Source organism: Oryx dammah, unplaced genomic scaffold (genome assembly GCF_014754425.2).
Source record: "Oryx dammah isolate SB20612 unplaced genomic scaffold, SCBI_Odam_1.1 HiC_scaffold_17, whole genome shotgun sequence".
Classification (NCBI taxonomy): domain Eukaryota; kingdom Metazoa; phylum Chordata; class Mammalia; order Artiodactyla; family Bovidae; genus Oryx; species Oryx dammah.
In genome coordinates, this window is record NW_024070201.1 from 32,836,929 (window position 1) to 32,858,834 (window position 21,906).

Sequence of the window (21,906 nt, forward strand, 5' to 3'; positions counted from 1 at the left end):
TATAACTTGATACTATACTATAAGATTCACCATGGGGTGGGGGGTGGGGTGGGAGGGAGGTTCGAGAGGGAGGGGACATATGTATACCTATGGCAGAAACTAATATAACACTGTAAAGCAATTATCCTCCAATGAAAATATTTTTAAAACAACAACAAAAAGATTCACCATCATTAGCACCTTTGTGCACTGAAGTCTTTCCCATCAGGTCTGCTTTGCTAAATAAAGGAAATGGGGGTGGGAGGCAAAAAAGGAAGGTTTCCAGGAAGAAATGAAGGAGTCTTTTTATGTCCTTTGTGTTTCTCCACTGTTCCAAACAATAAAAACTCCTCAGGAGAGACCACTCGTTTCCAGTGTCAGATAGTAAGGGGAAAGCAGGAAAATGCTTTAAGGGGCAACAGGTAAAGACTTGGTTGGAAGCAATAGGCCTGTAGTGGATGGGCCCTCCCAGGAACAGACTCTGAAATGGAGATTTGTGAGCTGGAGCCCTCCTCCTCCAGAACCACACCTGGGAGGGAGGGAGCAGGCAGGGCGGGGCGAGGGAGAGGCAGCCGCTTTGAGGCTCAAAGCGGACGCTTCAGCCAAGCCCCCGAGGGTTCTGAAGTTGGTATGGCCCTTCAGAGGCAAGGCACCAGCTGTTCCCTGACACGGATCAGCCACTGGCTGTTGCCTGTCTGTGGGGAAGGGTAGTAACTTTGGGCACGGCTACTTTGGGCTGCTGCTGCTGCTAAGTCGCTTCAGTCGTGGCCGACTCTGTGCGACCCCACAGATGGCAACCCACCAGGCTCCCCCGTCCCTGGGGTTCTCCAGGCAAGAACACTGGAGTGGATTGCCATTTCCTTCTCCAATGCATGAAAGTGAAAAGTGAAAGTGAAGTCGCTCAGTCGTGTCCGCCTCTTAGCGAACCCATGGACCGCAACCTACCAGGCTCCTCTGTCCATGGGATTTTCCAGGCAAGAGTACTGGAGTGGGGTGCCATTGCTACTACTTTGTTAATTTGGTAGTAACTTTGGGCTACTCCATCTGGGTGAGAGCAGTTCTCAGGGAGGGACTCGACTGTGAGCCATGGAAGACGACACTCAGCAGCTAGGGGCACAAGAGTCTGGGTCCAGGGGAGCGCCCACTCTCAGGCAGATTTAGGGAGCCATCCTCGGTTCAACTCAACACGTATGTGTTGAATTCCTTCCAGGACCCGGTGTCAGGTGCTGGGGGATGTATAGTGAACGAGTGGCAGGAGTGGACAATTACCCGGAACTGGGAAAGGCACGCAGACCCGTGGCTTCAGTATCATATTGAAATATGAGAGGCAGGGTGGACACAGAGGAGCACCGAGGGGGCACACATCCCCACCTGGGGGTCAAGCAGAGTTTCAGGGGTGATCGTGAGGTGTCTGAGAGGACGTTCACGAAATAACAGAAGAAAGACTAAAAGCGTTTCAGGCAGAGGGACCAGCGTGAGCAAACGTTCTGAAGCACGCGAGAACACAAAGCATGCTGGGAACTGAAGCAATTCAAGGCTACTGTCACTCAAACTGGGGCTTCCCTGGTGGCTCAGACGGTAAAGAAGTGGGCATGGCAACTCATTCCAGAATTGTTGCCTGGAGAATCCCATGGACAGAGGAGCCTGGCCGGCTACAGTCCATGGGGTTGCAAAGAGTCGGACACAACTGAGCGACTAAGCACAGCACAGTCATTCAAACTGGGAGGCTTGAGTGTTGAGAGATGACAGTGAAGAAATAGGTCAGGGAGTTGAGGGGGTTGGGTAGGTCTACCAGTATCTTGCTTGTCATTGGTGGAAGGAGGGCTCTAATCTCTAGGCTGGAGGGTAGGGGTGTCGGTTGGCGGGAGGCACTGAAGAATCTTAACCACAATTAGCTTAGTCTTTTTATTTTATTTTATGGGATTAACATTGACCTTTATTTTCTGTTCGTAACTGTTCATATTTTGTGATTTTTTTTTTTTTTTTTTGGAACTGAGCATGCATTACTTTTATAACCAGAAGGTTAATAAAACAACTGAAAAGAAGAGATGAGACAAAAAGGGCTAGGGTGAAAAATTGGGGTATAGTCACAAGACATCAAAAGATACAAATGAAAAGTTTCATGTCAAAGACATTCAAATAAGGTGACAGTTTTAATTAGAATGGTTTGCATCCTTAGCACTTCTTGAGTTCAGAGGGAAGAAATACTTTTCAATGAAAATAAAGGTCTCCGTAAAGAACCAGGCTTTCATTTATTCTTTCCTATTGTTTATGTTTTTCTGTCCTCCATTTATTATTAACCAGTTATATTTCCCGAGTAACTATTCTATTACTAGTCCTGCTTCAGATACTTTATCAGATTCAATATCAGGAACAGGGATAATATGCTTTACAGTTAAATATGAAGAATTTTAGTCATGGGTGGTTAATTGAGGGCTTTATTTCTCTTCTGTTTTATTGTGCTTTTGATCATGTTATTGCTCATTAGTCTGTTTTCTGATGTGTGGATAAGTGAAAAATACAGACACAAAATTAACTGTCAGTTCAGTCACATACTGATCAAATGAGGGTCTTGCAAAGAAATTACAGTAAGTCCCCTGACACGTTAGCTGCTCATTTTTGGCCAGAATGCGTATGTGTTCATTGGATGATTTATGGATTAACAGATAGCTAGTGGTTTAAATGGCTCTTTCTCCTTAGTCAGCAGTTTACATGGAAACACTAAAGCATGTGATGACAGAACTAAAGGTGGTTTTCTGGTTAGCAGTCATCAGGTTTAGAACCTTATTCTTAGCCTCTGTAGTAGAGAGCTAGATCCTACTAACATTCCTTTTTATTGTGTGTGTTTTTTTTAATTGGAGGCTAATTACTTTCCAATATCGTGGTGGTTTTTACCATACATTCACATGAATCAGCCATGGGTGTACATGTGTTCCCCATCCTGAACCCCACTCCCACCTCCCTCCCCATCCTATCGCTCAGGGTCATCCCAGTGCACCAGCCCTGAGCACCCTGTCTCATGCATCAAACCTGGACTGGTGATCTGTTTCACATATGATAATATACATGTTTCAATGCTATTCTCTCAAATCATCCCACCCTCGCCTTCTCCCACAGAGTCCAGAAGTCTGTTTTTTACATCTGTGTCTCTTTTGCTGTCTCACATACAGGATCATCGTTACCATCTTTCTAAATGCCATATATATGCATTAATATACTGTATTGGTGTTTTTCTTTCTGACCTACTTCACTCTGTATAATAGGCTCCAGTTTCATCCACCTCATTAGAACTGATTCAAATGCATTCATGTTAATCGCTGAGTAATATTCCATTATGTACATGTACCACAGCTTTCTTATCCATTCATCTGCCAGTGAATATCTAGGTTGCTTCCCTGTCCTGGCTATTATAAACAGTGCTGTGATGAACATTGGGGTACACGTGTCTTCCATTACTCTGGGAGGAGGGTCATAGAGGATCCTGCTATGATTTATGTCTGAAAGTGTTTTGCCTATGTTTTCCTCTAGGAGTTTTATAGTTTCTGGTCTTATGTTTAGATCTTTAATCCATTTTGAGTTTATTTTTTGTATGGTGTTAGAAAGTGTTCTAGTTTCATTCTTTTACAAGTGGTTGACCAGTTTTCCCAGCACCACTTGTTAAAGAGATTGTCTTTTCTCCATTGTATATTCTTGCCTCCTTTGTCAAAGATAAGGGGTCTACAGGTGTGTGGATTTATCTCTGGGCTTTCTATTTTGTTCCATTGATCTATGTTTCTGTCTTTGTGCCAGTACTATGCTGTCTTGATGATTATAGCTTTGTAGTATAGCCTAAAGTCACACAGGTTGATTCCTCCAGTTCCATTCTTCTTTCTCAAGATTGCTTTGGCTATTCAAGGTTTTTTGTATTTCCATACAAATTGTGAAATTAGTTGTTCTAGTTCTCTGAAAAATACTGTTGGTAGCTTGATAGGGATTGCATTGAATCTACAGATTGCTTTGGGTCATATACTTATTTTCATGATATTGATTCTTCCAAGCCATGAACATGGTATATTTCTCCATCTATTTGTGTCCTCTTTGATTTCTTTCATTAGTATTTTAATAGTTTTCTATATATATAGGTCTTTTGTTTCTTTAGGTAGCTTTATTCCTAAGTATTTTATTCTTTTCATTGCAATGGTGAATGGAATTGTTTCCTTAATTTCTCTTTCTGTTTTCTCATTGTTAGTGTATAGGAATGCAAGGGATTTCTGTGTATTAATTTTATATCCTGCAACTTTACTATATTCAGCTTAGCCTTTTTAGAAAGACTGTTCTGGCTATGTCATACAGAGCAGATAGATGCAGAGCACACCAGGAATAGGGGGTCGTGAGCTAAAAGCTCATGTAGGAGCCTCAGAAAAAAAGGAAAGTGTGGCCTTAAAGAGAACAAAGGAAAGTGGACTAGAATGACAGTTCTATATTACAGAGAAGGAAAGGAGGACCGAGGACCTCAGAGGTTGATGGACATGAAACACCTCAGCCCACTGCCACAGCCCCTACCCAAGAGCCCACACAGCCCAGGTCTTCAACTCGCTCACAACCCGGGGTCCTTACCACCACTCGTTCCCATACCGCCACCCAAGGGCTCCTTGAGCTCCTTGTCTGACCTTCCCTCACATCCTCTGTCCTAATTCTTGCCCAGGCCATAGAGACCACTACCAGTTGTTTGGAGCTGGGATAATCCCCAGTTTTACAGCATTAAGAAGAAATGTGTTCCTGGGATCATAAGTAACTTATTTTTCCACCAAAACATCATTATATGCTTAGGTTACATTACAGTTAGTTTCTGAGGTACAATTAGTACTGTTTTCAAGTACTACATAAACAGAATAGAGTTTGTACACTGGACTAGGAAGCCAGACACCATGTGTATTATTAATTCTATGGGGAAATGTATTCAGAGCTTAGGAACCAGCACATTCTCAAGATGAGGATGTCCTGTCCCTCTAGAACTTATGAGTTATCAGGGCCTAAGAAAGAGTTCAAACACACCACTTTGGATGAGAACCTTCTGGGTTAGGGTTCCTACCAACTGTGGATTATTTTAGCTCAATTTCTAGTGAGCAGGAATCAGTAGAAGTTGCACACTTGGCCATTTCTAAATTTCCATCACCTAATCTCTGCATAACTTGGCAAGATATTAATTCACCTGAGCCCCTAGTACCCCATTTGAGCAATTAGAGTTGTTCTTTTGGTAGATTTCATTTGACAGTTAAATGAAATACCATATTAAAACCTTAGATTGTTGTTGTTGTTTTAGTTCCTAAGTCGTGTTCGACTCTTTGCAACCCCATAGACTGTAGCCTGCCAGGCTCCTCTGTCCATGGGATTCTCCAGGCAAGAATACTGGAGTAGGTTGCCATTTCCTCCTCCAGGGGATCTTCCTGACCCAGGGATCAAACCCCTGTCTCCTGCATCTCCTACACTTGCAGATGGATTCTTTACCACTGAGCCACCAAGGAAACCCCAAAACCTTAGCTTAGTACCTAGTGAAGAATAGATGCAACTAGATGTTCATTTCCCTTCCCTTCCTTCTCCTCCTGTAGTCTGAATTTGCATTTTACCTGGAGGGTAGAGGATAGGCCCAGGTGATGGTGGGTATCACCAGACATCTAAGATCTGGAAGAGAGGGAAGAGGAAGAAAGAGAACTTCCACTTACTGCTTCCCAAGCTCTCTTTAAACTTGGGAAATCCCTCCCCTCCTGCTCTCTCTCGGGGATGTTACAATCCACTCATACCCATTTTCTCCATCCAAGACCTTCAGCCTACATCCAACAAAGACAAAGAAGCACTCTTTTGTCCGGGAAGCCATTCCAAAAGCTACAATGATTGAGAACCAAGCTATTTGTATAGGACAGCAGGTAGCCGGGGCCCCAGACACAGGGACTCATTACCCAGATCAGGCCCATTTCCCAGTCAAAGAAAATCTCCTGGTCTCCAAGGGAATTGACTTGAATCACAGTAAAAATCTGAGGATTTGTCAAGATAATAGGCCTGAGCACTGTTCCTCTTCTCCTGGCAGTTGTATTGTGACTGATTTATGAATACTCAGCATTGTCCATGCCACTGAATCCAGACGTCAGGCAGTGAGAGATTAACCCAGAGCAAGGGATGACAAACAGTATAAAAATATCCACTGCGACCTGCACAGAATAACTGCTTAAGGAGTTCTCTGACAGCTGTGCAGAGCTGAGCCACAGTAATTAACTCGTGTGTTTGTTGTCACAGACAATCTGGGTATTGCTGCTCGACTGCTTCTAAGAAGAGGTTTATTTGGATTAAGTTTAGTAACTGCAGAGCAAATTTCCTTCCCTTGCTGTTCCCCAGTATTGGAGACATTGTTTTCTATCCCATCACTAAGTAACTCTCTCAGCCTTACACATCTGAGGAATGTTCTGGGGAAGAGTCCTGCAGTGTCCCCCCACATCGGGGCATGACCTCTCAGAGTTGACACAAGTCCTCCCGGGACAGTTGCTGTCATGTTCAGTTCAGGCAGCTTTTGCCCCAGGTTTACAGTAAAAGTCCGTCTTCTAGCTTGAGAAGCATGATGGGCGGATGGCATAACCCTTCCACCAGGAAATCCTACGCTGGACTCTGCCAAAGTCATGGCCCATGGACAACGGTGCTGAGGGGCAGGCCTGGCCTGGTCAGTCACCAACTAGAGCCAGAGGTGGCTAATGTCAGCCCATGGGCATCTCACACAGAGACTAGCAGTGAACCCCACTGGAGATTTGCTGAAAACGTGCTTTTATTTTCCTCACGTTTGGAGACCTAATGAGACTATTATTGTTGGTATAATTTAAAAAAATTTGAGGGCATCACGCTGTCGTGACCTTTTGGTCTTGTAACAGCCAAAGCGAGGTAAATCAAAGTAAATTCTAGGGATTATTTGCCTATGACAGCCTTTTGAAGAGACAGAAAGTAGATTAGTGGTTGCCTAGGGCTGGAGGGAGAGAGGGGAGGGGAGTGATTGCTGATGGGTATGGGGTCTCTTTTTAGGATAATGAAAATGTTTTAAAATTGGATTGTGGTGACTCTTGCACAGCTTGATAGCTACACTAACAACTACTGACTTGTACAACTTCAAATGGGTGAATGTGGTGGTGTGTGAATTTTATCTCAATAAAGCTGTTAAAAAGATTTTTGATGGAAAGGGATCAAACAAAATTACAGCACTGAGAACCAATCAAGATTACTTGAGGCTAACAAGTGAATCCAGGATTTCTCATTGCCGGTCACCCAGAACAAACTCTGTCAGGAGCCCTGGCGCTCCCTTGAGAAACGTCCCTTCTTTTCGCTGGCAGCAGCTCAGCCTGTCAAGGGGTCAGCAGCGTTCGGAGATGACCCTTTCCATCCACACTCTCTTTCACGTCAATCTGCAGTACTGGACCCTCGGTTCTGTCTTCCTGTGACCGTCATGACATCCAATCCAGGTGATAGTAAGAACTTGGACGGGGCAGCAATAAGCAATTACTCATGCTTCACAATCTGTCTTTGTGAGTCGGTGGGATGATTAAGGCTAAGCTGCTTCAGACTAAGGCTGTGATTTCTGGGCACTAATCATTTCTTTGTCTCAGTTTTGGACAAATTGGATTTGTGACTTGGACATGAGTGGGTTCCCTCCTTTTTCATCTTTGGTTTACTTTGGCAAATAGATAGTAACTTAGTGATTATGCTGAAAACAATGGCACAGGTGACATAGGCCAGGTAAAGAACAAATTCGCAGTTGCCAAGAATAGGATATCTGAGCTCATTCTCCTATTAAAAATCATCAGAGGTTTTAAAATGTGATAATACTCAGAGTCATCAAGATCTGCACAAAAGGAGCATTCTTCTGCCTCCTTAACGGAAGTGTTCATGAATGGCCCTGAATACGCTCATGATTCTGTTTCAATAATCTCACTTCTCTTCAGAGAAGCGAAGAAATAATTGAGAAGTGAGAAGAGAAGAAATAATGAGTGGCCCACAAACAGTGCTCACCCCTGTGTGCATATGTATGTGTGTGTCAGTCACTCAGTTGTGTCTGACTCTGTGACTGCATGGACTGTAGCCCACTAGGCTCCTCTGTCCAAGGGATTCTCCAGGCAAGAGCATTGAAGTGGGTTGCCATTTCCTTCTCCAGGGTATCTTCCCAACCCAGGGGTTGAACCCACGTTTCCTGTATTGCAGGTGGACTCTTACGGCCTGAGCCACCAGGGAGGTCCCCTCAGTTTTCAGATATTATAAAAATTCCGATTTTGGGGAGGAAACTGAGACACACTGACCCCCCCACCCCAGGCCTCTATTTGCCAGTCCAAAGTCTAGCGTACACCCTCCTACTCTCCATCCCCAGCAGAATGAGCTGCACACAGCCTTCCTTTTGGCGGGGAGAGGGTCTCAGGAGCCCATCTGGTGGCCTGTGTTGGGGGAGGCTGGCCAGGGTCAAGGGCTGTGGGTGGTGGGGAGCAGGAGGAGGGGTGTGGTTGGAGGAGCAGCTGCTATGTGTGTGCATGGGGGGCAGTCAGTGCTGAATAGGGGACCCCAGCTGGGGTTCCATAATGATCTATACAGTCCATGGAATTCTCCAGGCCAGAATACTGGAGTGTGTAGGCTTTCCCTCCTCTAGGGGATCTTCCCAACCCACGGATCAAACCCAGGTCTCCCACATCGCAGGCAGATTTTTTACTAGCTGAGTCACAAGGGAGGCCTGTGCTCATCCCTAGGACATCTTAAATATTCAACATTTGGAGAAAGCACTAAATAATTCAACTACAAAGAGACAATAGCATGTTATACAGAGAAAATATTCAGTGGCAGGGAAATACAGTGTCATGCTAACCTCAGTGAAAAATAACAAAATAATTTGTAGCATAGGGACAATTTTAGTAAAGTAGGAGCAGACACATCTAAAGGGCAGGAAGCAGCTGTCGTGGTTTACCTGGGTGATGACTCCATTCTCTTAAAGGAGATTTATGATTTTTAAGTGGCTTCAATGAACACTGTTTCTTCTATATACTTAATGTTATTAATGTTCTAGTCATTTTAGTCCAAAGCCTTCTTTGACCCTGATGCTGGGAAAGATCGAGGGCAGGAGGAGAAGGGGGCAACAGAGGATGAGATGGTTGGATGGCATCATAGATTCAGTAAACATGAGTTTGAGTAAACTCTGGGAGACACTGAAGGACAGGGAAGCCTGGTGTGCTGCCGTCCATGGGGTCACAAAAAGTTGGACACAACTGAGCAACTGAACAACAACAAAGCCTTCTTTAAGAAAGGATCTTCTTTGATCTTTTAGGATTAGATGCACTGAAAGAGTTTTGACTATAAATGTCATTATATAATATAGTGTCATATTAACATTCTAATAAAGCAAATACGATTTACAGAACTTTCATCCTTGCAGCGTAGAACTGTTGCCCAAATGGCACATGACTTTGGCCCTTTGAAGCCCCGAGATGTACTATAAAAATTCTGTAGGACCATAGAAATATTGCCTTCAGCTACAAGTCACAGAATTGCTATTTACAACAACTTGAAAAATTCTTGAGTTCATTCTTCTTACATATAGTTAATTCACAAGTAGGTAGTTGCACAGGTGGTTCCAGAGCTCAAAACATCAGAACCAGTATTTATGATTCTCTTGTTCTTTTTTCCCTTTCCTGGCCTCAAGACTGCTGTTAGCTCCAGAAACTACATCCACATTCAAGACAAGATCAAGGGAAAGGGGAGGGGCTGTCGCAGTCTGAATACAAGTTTTCCAAGATGCACCCTCTAGCTCCCATCTCAAAGGCCAGAGCTCAGTGCTGGGATCTGGAAAAAGAGAATTTGGCTCTAAGCCTGGGAAATAGCAATGGAGAAGCTAAGTCATCTGACCTCCAGGTAGTCAGTTAATAGTCCCTGTGAGTAGTAACAGTTGATCCATGTGTATATGTAAATTCACTGTTAAGATTTGAGAATTATATGCAGTAATTATATGATGAAATGTTCCATTTTTAAAGTCTCTTGACTATCTCTGCCAAATTCTCTCTTAGGAAAGAACACATTAGATATAGTGTATATACCCACTCCAGTATTCTTGGGCTTCCCTTGTGGTAAATGTGGGAGACCTCGGTTCAATCCCTGGGTTGGAAAGATCCCCTGGAGAAGGGAAAGGCTACCCACTCCAGTATTCTGGTCTGGAGAATTCCATGGACTGTATAATCCATGGGGTCACAGAGTCAAACTTGACTGAGCTACTTTTACTTTCCCTTTTCAATAATTAACAGAACTTTCAACATTTAGAAAAATGCCTTATCATTAGCATTAAATAGGTGGTACCATGTACAGTTCAGAACTGCCACCTCCACAGTATGGCTGTTTATTCTAAGCACCAATTTCGATGTGCCCCAAGACCATTACTGTCACCCAAACCATCTCTTTGGCATCGTCCTTCCTACCCTTCCCAGGCGGCACTAGTGGTAAAGAACCTGACAGCCAGTGCAGGAGATGTTAGGAGACGGGGGCTCAATCCCTGGCTTAGGACGATCCCCTGGAGGAGGGCATGGCAACCCACTCCAGTATTCTTGCCTGGAGAGTCCCAAGGACAGAGGAGTCTGAGGGGCTACAGTCCATACAGTTGCAAAGAGTTGGACATGACTGAAGTGACTTAGCATGCATGCACCCTTCCCAAAGAAGAGAGCCAAAGGAGCTCACAAATTAAAGGACATGGTTACCTCAAGGGCATCTGCTGCAAATAACAAGTCAGATTTCCTGTCAAAAGCAGGAATTTGGGGAAAATCTCAATCTGTCCTACAATCAGGAGCACCTTAGTATTTTTCCTGCCTGCTACTGTGCTCACGTGTCATAATTTAATAATAATTAAATGGCCTTGTTTTGTATCATCCCTTTAAATATGCAATAGTGATAATAGTTATCATATAAAATTACCTGTGAAGTGAAGTGAAAGTTGCTCAGTCGTGTCTGACTCTTTGCAATCCCATGGACTATACAGTCCATGGAATTCTCTACGCCAGAATACTGGAATGGGTAGTCTTTCCCTCCTCCTGGAATCTTCCCACCCAGGGATTGAACCCAGGTCTCTTGCATTGTAGGCGGACTGTTTAACAGCTGAGACACAATGGAATCAAAATTACCTGTACCCTTCAACATATCAAAATTACCTGTACCCTTCAACATAACTGAATACAATGAATTTCTCAGTGGGTCTTCCTTAGACTCTTAAGCTTTACATGTTTCCGTTCTTTTGAATCTTAACATCAGACAGGGCACTCTGCCTTCGAAGCAGTGTGCCTATCCAAGTCATTTATTGATAGACAGCCTCTTCCAGGGAGATCATTTGGTTCAGTGAATGGTACAAAACTAGACATACTTATCATAGTAGCAGCAGAGTAGGAATGTGTCTGTCATGTTAAAAATATTAATAACAAATCTACCATATGACCCAGCAACCCCACTACCTATCACGTACCCTGAGGAAACCATAATTGAAAAAGACACATGTACCCCAGGGTTCAAAGCAGCACTGTTTACAATAGCCAGGACACAGAAGCAACCTAAATGACCATTGACAGATGAATAGATAAAGATGATGTGGTACATATACACAATGGAATATTATTCAGCCATAAAAAAAGAATGAATTTGAGCCAGTTCTAGTGAGGTGGATGAACCTAGAGCCTATTATACAGAGTGAAGCCAGAAGGAGAAAAACAAATATAGTATATTAACACATATATATGGAATCTAGAAAAATTATGTTATGAACCTATGTTCAGGGAAGGAATGGAGACACAGATGGAGAGAATGGATATGTGGACACAGTGGGGGAGGGAGAGAGTGGCATCAACATATATATGCTATCAGGTATAAGAAGGATAGCTGGTGAGAAGCTGCTGTGTAGCACAGGAAGCCCAGTCTGGTGCTCTGTGATGACCTGGAGGGATGGGATTAGAGGAGAGGAGGAAGGCTAGAGAAGAAAGGAATGTATGTATAATTAGGGTTGATTCGCATTGTTGTATGGCAGAAACCAACACAACGTTGTAAAAATGTTTTTAAATATTTAAACTAAAAAAATAGGAAAAAAAACGTTTTTTTTTAAAAGTTAGTAACAAAGCAGCACTTTACTCACTTGAAATTTTTTTATTTATAGTTTTCAGAATTTCAGTGTTTTTTATTGCCGAAGTAGAAAAGTCCACACATGTCAGCCCACCAGCTACAAATTACCAAGGACACTGTTGTCAATGACGACCATTAAAATGGAAGAACTGTCAGGACACACCCACTCCCCCGAGGTCCACGCAGGCCACCAGTCTTCATTTCGCTTCTCCCCTTTCTCACGTGGCTATGACAACTTGGAAGGGGTGGGGGGGGGGCATACAAGTCTCTTAAAAAAACTCTCTCTTTGATTGTATTTTCAAGAGCTCCAAGCTGAAAGATTATCAGAACAGAGACGTGAAACTTGGAGGCCTCGGACCTGACCTTGAGTCCATCAGAGACAAAGTGAGTGGGAGGTACCTACAGCATTTCCAGGCTCAGATCTGTCCTTTGTCTTCCAGCAGAACTGTATAGAGAGACCCCCGGAAGCAAGTTCTAATTCAATCATCTCCCTCTGAATACAGACTCCTCTGAAATAGCACTGGTATTAATAATAAGCCCCGGGCACTCCTCCTACCATGAAATACAATTACTCAGCCAATGTTGTTTTATGTATCCACCTTTTAAGTCAGTTTTAAGGGCCCAAACAGAAAAGTGGGGCACATGCCCATGAAAAGAGATGTGTGTGTTATGTGGTTGTTGGGCTTTCCCAATAGAGTTATCTTTATAATACTCAAGAGTGGCTACAGAGAAGACACTCAGGGTAAGAGTTTCCCAACCCATGAAAAGTGCATCCACTTTACTCTCTTTCCTCTAGTGAAAGGAGATCTTCATTTAATGTGTTTTAACTGCAGTTGCACTCAAGGCATAAAAAGAGAGTAGAGTTCAAAGTTGGACGCAAGAATGAAAATAAATTGGGTAAACGCAACAAAGCAGAGGCTGAATGTGATTTAGCCCCTGTTAAAGGAACACTGGGTGTATTAGTCCCCCCCTTGAGAGAGAATGATTTCTAGGAGAAACATTAATTTAACCATTTCACTGCTGTCACACGTGGTAATCCCATTTCCCCTGTGCTAATGATACTGTATGCCCAGCTCACTAAAATTAGTGTCACTTGAAAGAGAGAACAGAACGATCTAGCAGGACCTGTGAGTCAGTCTTCCTGCGCTTCTCTGAACAGATGCAGAAATTAATACAGCAAAAGGAATATGCTAAACAAGTGAAGGAATACAACATGAAGGCACTATCCATCCCCTCAAAGCCACAAACAGCAGTTACTGAAAATAAATCTGCTGTCCCACGACAAAAGGTAAGAAACTCTCACCAAGGCAGTTCTCTGTTCAATTAGAATTAAAAGGAAATCAGTGTGACCTCATGACTTAAATTCCCCACATCTTTTGAACACAGAGGATGTTTTAGCTACTAGCATTCCTGCAGCACCCCGTCATTCACAGATATTGATGTAAAAGTGATATACCCACATATGCTGCTGGAAGGTTAGAGTTTGTTTTTCCCCTGAGGGTCACTATTATTTTTAGTCCTCCATGTGTTCTCCTCCTAGCATTTCAAGTTTGTCACACAAGAATTGAATGCTTAGGTGGTTTTCTTTCTAAAAGAAACTAGTAATCCTGATTAACCATCAATTTCCTTCTCTACCACTAAATAAGTTTTAAGAAATTAGCATCTTCTTGCCATCTCTGGGTGCCAGCGTCGGAGGAAATTTCTTCACTGTTTCAAGTTCACTCCCTACATTTTTCCTAAGGGATGGTACAATAGGTATCGGTTCCTCTACCTAAGAAAATACTTTGGCCACTTGATGCAAAGAGTTGACTCACTGGAAAAGACCTTGATGCTGGGAAAGATTGAGGGCAGGAGAAGGAGGATGAGATGGTTGGATGGCAGCACTGATGCAATGGACATGAGTTTGAGCAAACTCTGGGAGATAGTGAAGGACAGGGAAGCCTGGAGTGCTGCAGTCCACGGGGTCGCAAAGAGTCAGACATGACTGAGCGACTGAACAACAACCCAAGAAAAATGATTTCATAAAATACAGAATGTTCTCCCTCTCAGAAGTCATCCAACTCTAAGTTGTGATGTGAATGAAATACGTTCTATGGGGACATGGAGCTTTGCAGTACAAGTCGCTGCCTCAGTCCCAGCAAGGACGTGGGACCCTTTGCATGAGGAACAAGTGACCCTTTGGTGCTTTTAGGTATTTGTACTTCGTGTTCTCTTTCACAGACTCTCATGTTTTCTATCTATTGCCTTTCTTTCTCAGACCTTGAAGACCTCAGTCCTCTTGATTGAGTTTCCATGGTGCCATTTTTTCTTTTTTCTCTAAACCATTATTTTTTCATGAAAAATTCAAGGCAGCAAGTCTATAATTAGAAATTCCAACAGAAGTCACCTACACACAGAGAGAAGTCTGGAGTTTTTCTGTTTTGGGAATTTTCTCTCTTCTAGAACTTATATATGTTGTATCTATCCCCATTTCAGCTCTCAGGAAACTCTTACTAAAATGTAAAACTAGGGAGGGGAGATAAATTAAGAGTTTGGGATTCACATATACACACTTCTACATATAAAATAGATAAACAACAAGGAGCTACTGTATAGCACAGGGAACGATATTCAGTATCTTGTAATAACCCATAATGGGGAAGAAGCTGAAAAAGTGTGTGTATGTGTGTGTGTGTGTGTGTGTGTATATATATATATATATATGTATATAAAACAGAATCACTTTGCTATATACCTGAAACTAAAATAACATTGTAAATTAACTATACTTCAATTTTTTAATTTTAAAAAAGTATTAAAACATATAAAGGCAGATTTAGAAATCATATTTAGTGATCTCATTTTTATTGTAATGCCTTTCAGAACTGACAGCCCTGAATAAAAGACTGCCTTTTTTCAGTATCCAAGTTTCTATAGGTATACCAAAAAAAAAAAAAAGAAAAAATGATTTTCAACCTCTAAAGAATATTTGCTAGAGGTCTAAGAGCCAGAAAAAAGAATAGTTGGTATAATAATGGAGGCTCAATTTTATCTCAACTACAGTGATGTCTTTGGTCTCAAGCTATAACAAGTCCTCTTTGGATGGAAAGGTCTGTTAATATCTCCTTAATAGAGGTTTGGTTTTAATAAGACTGCCAGAAGCTAAATAGATCAAACACATAAGAAATCTATTTTCAAGCACTTTAATAAAGCTCAGTTTTATAAAGAAAACATCCAAAGGCACAACTGTATGTATCAGTCTTCAACTATTTTTTTCCACAGCATATCATTACTTGGTTAATTTTATTTAAACTGTGTGTTATATTGCATTATTTGTATTTTCCATTTGGTCTCCATTTCCACCTATGTCTTAGTATATTACCTGTAGCAACAGTCTCCATTTATATTATCAATAAACCTTTTCTAAGACTAGATTTAAGGAATCCAGGGCTCCCTTCCCATCTCAAATAAACTTTTATATGCTTTTAGGCTTTGGAATACGCTAAGACCATCCCCAAACCCAAACCTTCAAATCTGAGTGATCAAGCCTCAAAAGAAAAGAAAACTCCAACCCACGCTGGAAAAGAAGACACCTTACCTGAAATCTCACTGCTGGAAGTGCTACAGAACAGACACGAAAGGGAAAAACAGGCTGTGGCTGCTTTTAAAGTCCTTCACATTGTATAGACAGCATATGTGTTGGAGACCAGAGACACTTGGGGAATGGACATGGAGGAGAGAAACTCCAACTTTAACTGCTCCACATTAAGTGATGACCTCGCGTCATCATCTAACTGCAGCCCATGTTTGCTTTGTATAGGATTTAAAATATGGAGCCCTAATTACAATATGGTGCCATATTTTACTTTCCAGGAAGAAAAACTATTTTAATTATTTATTTTCAAAATCAGTTAAAACTGGGGCTGAATAAGAACTAGGGAATAAAACCTTCTAGTTTTCTATCAGCTCTTCTAATTTCTAAGATGATGGCTACCCTTTCTCAGCATAATGAAACTCTTGAAGTTACCCAGAAATAAATTTATCTACTTGCGTTTATTTCTTGTTTTTCTGATAAGAAAAAAAAAAAGTATGAACTTCGGTTTCAATTGAAAAGAACTCGAATGGGACTAAACACAGGTAAATTTTGAGATGTCGTTTCCAAAATATTTCTAACATCTCTCAATATTTTAAAGGATAAAATCTTTTAAATGAAAGTGCTTCAGATGTGCTCACTCAAGCAAAACCAATCTCAGTGCTGTTCTAACAGAGCATCAAGACATTAATCAGAAATCTACCAAGGCCAGGAACACTCAAGTTAGGCAACTCTGACACTCTTTCTCAAAGCTACTTACTCGAGGCTATAAATGTGCTGACCATCTTGCCATCACAAATATCTTAAAATATCCTCAGGTGTGTGCTTTCACACAAAAACACTGGGTAAGACAAAAACATCCCACTGTGTACTACTGAATGTCAATATTAATAAATATTTTTTTACTTTTAAAAAATCTTTTGAAACTCAATACACACTGTAAAATTCCCAGGTCTTAATTTACCGGAGGATTTCATTTTTCTGACTTGCTTGTACTAGGTGGGCATTGCATTCTTAGATGGCTATATCCAGAAATGGACACATTTAACAATAGTACACTATGGTGTTAATCACTCAGTCATGTCCGTCTCTACAACTCCATGGGCTGTAGCCAAACTCCTCTGTCCATGGAATTCTCCAGGCAAATCTGTTTCTCTCTACCGGTGGCATAAGGACTAGCTTTGGAGATTTATTCCTATGTTGTATACATCTACACATACCACAACATGGTAGAAAGACTGCCTGTACAAAATTTAATTTCCTACTGGAAACAGAATTGAAGGTATGGAACGATAACAAGTATCTGAAGATAAACCGTAAGTTGGAGCACCCTGGTTCAGCAGTATTGGGGAAATCACAGCATATATGAGGAGTTAGTTCAGGAAAATCGTATCCCAAGCTGCTCCTAAAACGTATTTATAAAAGAAGCAGACCCTTCAGATTACATGTTCAAAGATTTTTCTAAAAACATAAACTGCTACTGCTGCTAAGTCGCTTCAGTCGTGTCCAACTCTGTGTGACCCCATAGACGGCAGCCCACCAGGCTCCCCGTCCCTGGGATTCTCCAGGCAAGAACACTGGAGTGGGTTGCCATTTCCTTCTCCAATGCATGAAAGTGAAAAGTGAAAGTGAAGTCAGTCTCTCAGTCATGCCCGACTCTTAGCGACCCATGGACTGCAGCCTACCAGGCTCCTCCGCCCATGGGATTTTCCAGGCAAGAGTGCTGGAGTGGGCTGCCACTGCCTTCTCTGAAGTATGACCCGAGTACAATTAAAATTCTTTGTACACAGGGGCTTCCCTGGTGGCTCAGTGGTAAAGAATCTGCCTGCCAATGCAGGAGAAACGATTTCAGGAAGATCTCACATACCCTGGAGTAATTAAGCCTACACAAATAAGCAACAACTATTGAGCCTGTGCTCTAGAGCCTGTGTGCCCCAACTACTGAAGCTTGCGTGTCTAAAGCCTATGCTCCCCAAGAAGAGAAGCCACTGCAATGAGAAGCTCACACACCACAACTAGAGAGTAGCCCCCACTCTCTGCAACTAGACAAAAGCCTGCACAGCAACAAAAAACCCAGCACAGCCACAAATAGCTTTTTAAAAATGGGATGCTTGCTTTTTTTAAAAGTTCTTTGTACCCAAATACTGAAAGTGACAGGTAGTATCTAAAACGACTTTAGCTAAAAAAAAAAAAAAAGAACATATTTGCTGAAAGTTTGGGGGTTGAAATCAAAGAATAGCTCAAAGTAGGTTTCATCTGACCTCAAGTCATCCCACAACCATAAGATCCAGCAGAATGTCTCTAATGTCTAAGCCGAATGTCATGACACAAGGACAGGACAGAGATTCTGCAAGAACAGTGAATGACAAACACTTGTTGACTCCTCCTTTCGAGAAAATTGTACTAATAACGCTGATCTTCTATAGACCCAAGTGGATCAGTAATCAATTTTTATAGTATTTCTGTTTCAGATATTTAGGAAATAAAAAGAACCTGGCTATCAGAGGGCACAAAACTATAAATCTGAGTGATAAAATGATGGAGGGCCTGGATTTGACCAGATGTTAGATAAGCCATTGAAAGACATAGTGCCTAATCTCTATGCTGCTGCTGTGAGCTGGTATAAATAAAGGACCTTTAAATCATGTATATTCTCTTATTATAGCTCCTTTTGTGACGTTTTTCCATCTTGATTTTCCAACAAGAGCATCCTCCTAGAGGGAGCTTTTGGACAAGTAGCTGAATTTAATGACAGCTGTCTTCATGATATTGTTCTGTATAGTAAGGAGTCTCCTGGGAGTTATCTAGAAACCAACTCAAGAAAAGACAATATTGAGGAATAAAATAAAAGGTAAGCGTAGCAAAAGCACCGAAGTCTAATGGTTCCAATCGGGGCCTTATTATTGGTTAATGAATCATTGTCAAAACATCGCAGCAAACATGAGCATGCACAGCCTGCTCTATAGTGAGAAAGTGACTCTTCATCCCAACAGTTATTAGCTGGGAGTTGTTTGCAAATACATCCAGTAATTAGAACAACACTGGAGCTAATTGAGAACTTTGAGTTGATAGCAAATAGTCTATAATATCAGACAGGATAAATTCAGGGGGGATTCTTTTTTAATTACTGATTGAAAAATTGCATAAAAAATGAATTGAATTTGGGTGACAGTCTGCACATATCAGGACAAGTTTAACTAATTCTCTCCAAGATGTGCTTCCAAACATATATTGCCATTAGATTAGAAGTTGCACTTGAAAACATAAAGTTCTTAAGGAAAAATTAAGGTTGCTTTCCTAAACATGCCTTTTTAAAGATTATCTTTTCCTATCAAGAATAAACCTTGAATGTGAGAGATAGTGAAGGATAGGGAGCCTGGCGTGCTGCAGTCCATGGGTCACAAGGAGTCGGGCACCAACTTAATGATTGAACAACAATAATACACATTTCACCTAACTCTCAAGTATTCTACAGGACGACTATAGGACTTCTCCCTAATGCTAACTACATTTTCATAACTTCTATTCCTAATGGGTAAAAACAGAAAGACAAAAAGATACATGAGTGTTCCATTTGCTTAGCTGTTTTCCTAGTGAAACAGGATTTAAAACAATAGCACGAAGTGATCTTTTTTCATTGCAGATTTTGTTTATCCAATGTCTCATTCCCATTCTATATTCTTGATTATAAGAAATTTTTTACATTGTCAGACAAAATTTCCATACTATAAAGGCAAAAAAAGGAGAAATATGTATTCTAATAAAATTTTTACTTAGATATTCCTTCCACTTTTTAAAGCGTATGCAAGTAGGATCTCAGAGTAGCTAAAAATCTGATTTTCAGAACTGTCCCCTCAACCCACAGCCTCCAGACTCAGTACAGTGTTTCTACTCCCCCTCTCACTTCATTAAGCAAAACCACACATCTTTCTCACAAAGGTACTGAGAAACACAAAATGTCTCCATTTCCTAGGCAAACATCCATTTAATGGAAAGCAAAAGGGTTTTGATAGCAGATTTTTCTTTCCTTCATCAATTTATTCATTCTTTCATTTGTTCATTTTATTTCCCCGTCTGTCTTAAAGATTCCCATTCTTCATGTTTTGCTACTTGATTTTGATTTAGTGGAATAGCTGGAAAGTTGAGGCTTTCCCAAAAGGTTATGAAAATATCACACTGTGAGATGCAATAAGATGCAAAGTGCACAGATTTTTCAGCTCTCTCCACCACGCAATATAGGGCCTCTTTGGGTAAAATGAAGAGAAGAAAAAAGAATTTGGTGGCAAGGTTTATCTCCCCTGCTGCCTCTCCACTGCCTTTTCATTGTACCCTTGCAAACCCGAGCCATGTAAGTAATTAATTTTCAATAAGCTGAATAAATGGTCTTCCACTATTAAACAACTCTAACAGGTTGAGAGGATTACAATGATGTGAATATCTCAGGCAAATATATTTAGTGATGCCCTGGAAATATCTGATAAGATGTCAGAAATTTTCTTTAATGAGCTCAGAGAGACCCGACCGGATATGGAGGCTGCCAGACTGGCTTTTCAGAGCACCTCTTGTCGCTGGAGTCCCAAGCGTTTGCAAGAGATGCTTAAACAGTTGGTATCCTAAGGGCACAAATTTGACAGTGGGAGAAATAACCTTCAGAAATTTAAAATCCACCAAATATACCAGTTATCCTTTGAGAAGCTGTTTATACAGGAGAAGGAAGAAGAAAATGAATGTCCAGTGAGTAAAATCCCTGTAGATATCTACACGAAATAATTTGGGCTCCAAATGGACTCTTTCCTCTGTGGCAAATTTGCCTTCTAAATTAATCCTTACACCTTCTTTTTTGCCATCCAGACAATGATCGAAACCACTCTCATGAAACCTGATTGGCCTTACCCTGGATCCCCAACCCGTCACCTGGCGGCAATGTCTTTTCCCATTTCTCGGGCTTCCACACAATGGTGACACTTTGAAGCAGTACCAAGGATGCTGTCTCTACTTAAAATTGATAATCTAGCATACAAACCTCAAGCACCCATTTTTAATGAAACCTTTAGATGAATATCAAAGAACTATTTGCCATGTCTAATGTTTTAATTAGATTATATTCTCAATTTAACCCATTAAACCTCCTTTGATGATCCCCATATTTAGTGTTTAGCCTCAGATGCACGAGGTAATGAATACTGGACCTTTTGATTTAATGAGAATTTCGGCTCTTCCAGCCTGCGCCTCTTTGTATACCTTTTATTTTGCCAGCTATAGAATTCAGTTAATTGAAGGGGTCTCTTACCATCACACATTAAGGAGTATAAATTAGCATGTCCATTCTGATTGGAAAATGCAAGCAGACAGTTTTGCTTTGATCTGAGGACTGAGCTGAAGAAGGCAGCAGCCCTCTGAAAACGAGCTGATGGCCTTGTTATCAGGGCAAAATGTAGATGCGTCCGTGTGTCACAAAACACTTAATGTCTTAATTGATCACCTTCCAATTCTCCCTGTCCTGTTGGCATCATTCTCTTTATGAGCCTGCACGCGCATGTGTGCATGCATGTATTTATGTGTCTCTGGCTCTGTTTTGCTGTCTCCATTTATCTTTTCTGTTTCTCTGTTCAAAGATCAGGGACCCAGGTTTCAAATTAATCTGAGACCAAGAAAAATGAAATAAATCCTTTCACCTTGAAATTTCTAAGAATATCCTGTAAAACTATTCAGGACCTTTCACAGACAAAGATTCTTAAGCACTAACAAACTTCCAGTACTTTCAGATGGGTAGATCCCAAGCCACTGGTACTACATTACTGAATATGAGGTAAGAGGGGCTATTCTGTGCTTTGGCAACGAAGTCAACCTTTTAGTCTGTTGTAATGATAATGCAACTCCTGAATTTAACAAATTCAGTTACATAAAAGAAACATCAAGATAAAAGATCAGTGCCTCCATTGTAAAAGCCAGAATAAACAAACATTAAATTCAAATTATGACAAATCTGGATAAATACAGTAGATTGAACACACACACACGTGCCAATGTGCATATCTGTTTCACTCCTTTGGCAAGCTCCCACTAAAATCACAGTAACAGCTTTTTGTTTTTTAATGGCATAAACATATAAGAACAGGGAGAACAGGAAGAGGGATACCAGTAGCAACTTTTCTAAAACTAAAAAGGGGATGAATAGATTGTAAAATAATAATAGTAATTAAAAGCCTCAAAAAATAAGA

General features: G+C 41.3%; 1 protein-coding gene across 1 annotated transcript in view; it reads left to right on the forward strand.

The window, feature by feature from the left end:
- The window catches only part of JHY (junctional cadherin complex regulator), a 76,660-nt gene extending 60,353 nt beyond the window's left edge, over positions 1–16,307 (forward strand). Inside the window, exons 7-9 of the mRNA XM_040258237.1 lie at positions 12,418–12,498; positions 13,274–13,402; positions 15,583–16,307. Coding sequence (XP_040114171.1) covers positions 12,418–12,498; positions 13,274–13,402; positions 15,583–15,780 — 408 coding nt within the window. The 3' untranslated portion in view covers positions 15,781–16,307. The remainder of the gene's footprint in view (positions 1–12,417; positions 12,499–13,273; positions 13,403–15,582) is intronic.
- Positions 16,308–21,906: the final 5,599 nt, after the last annotated feature.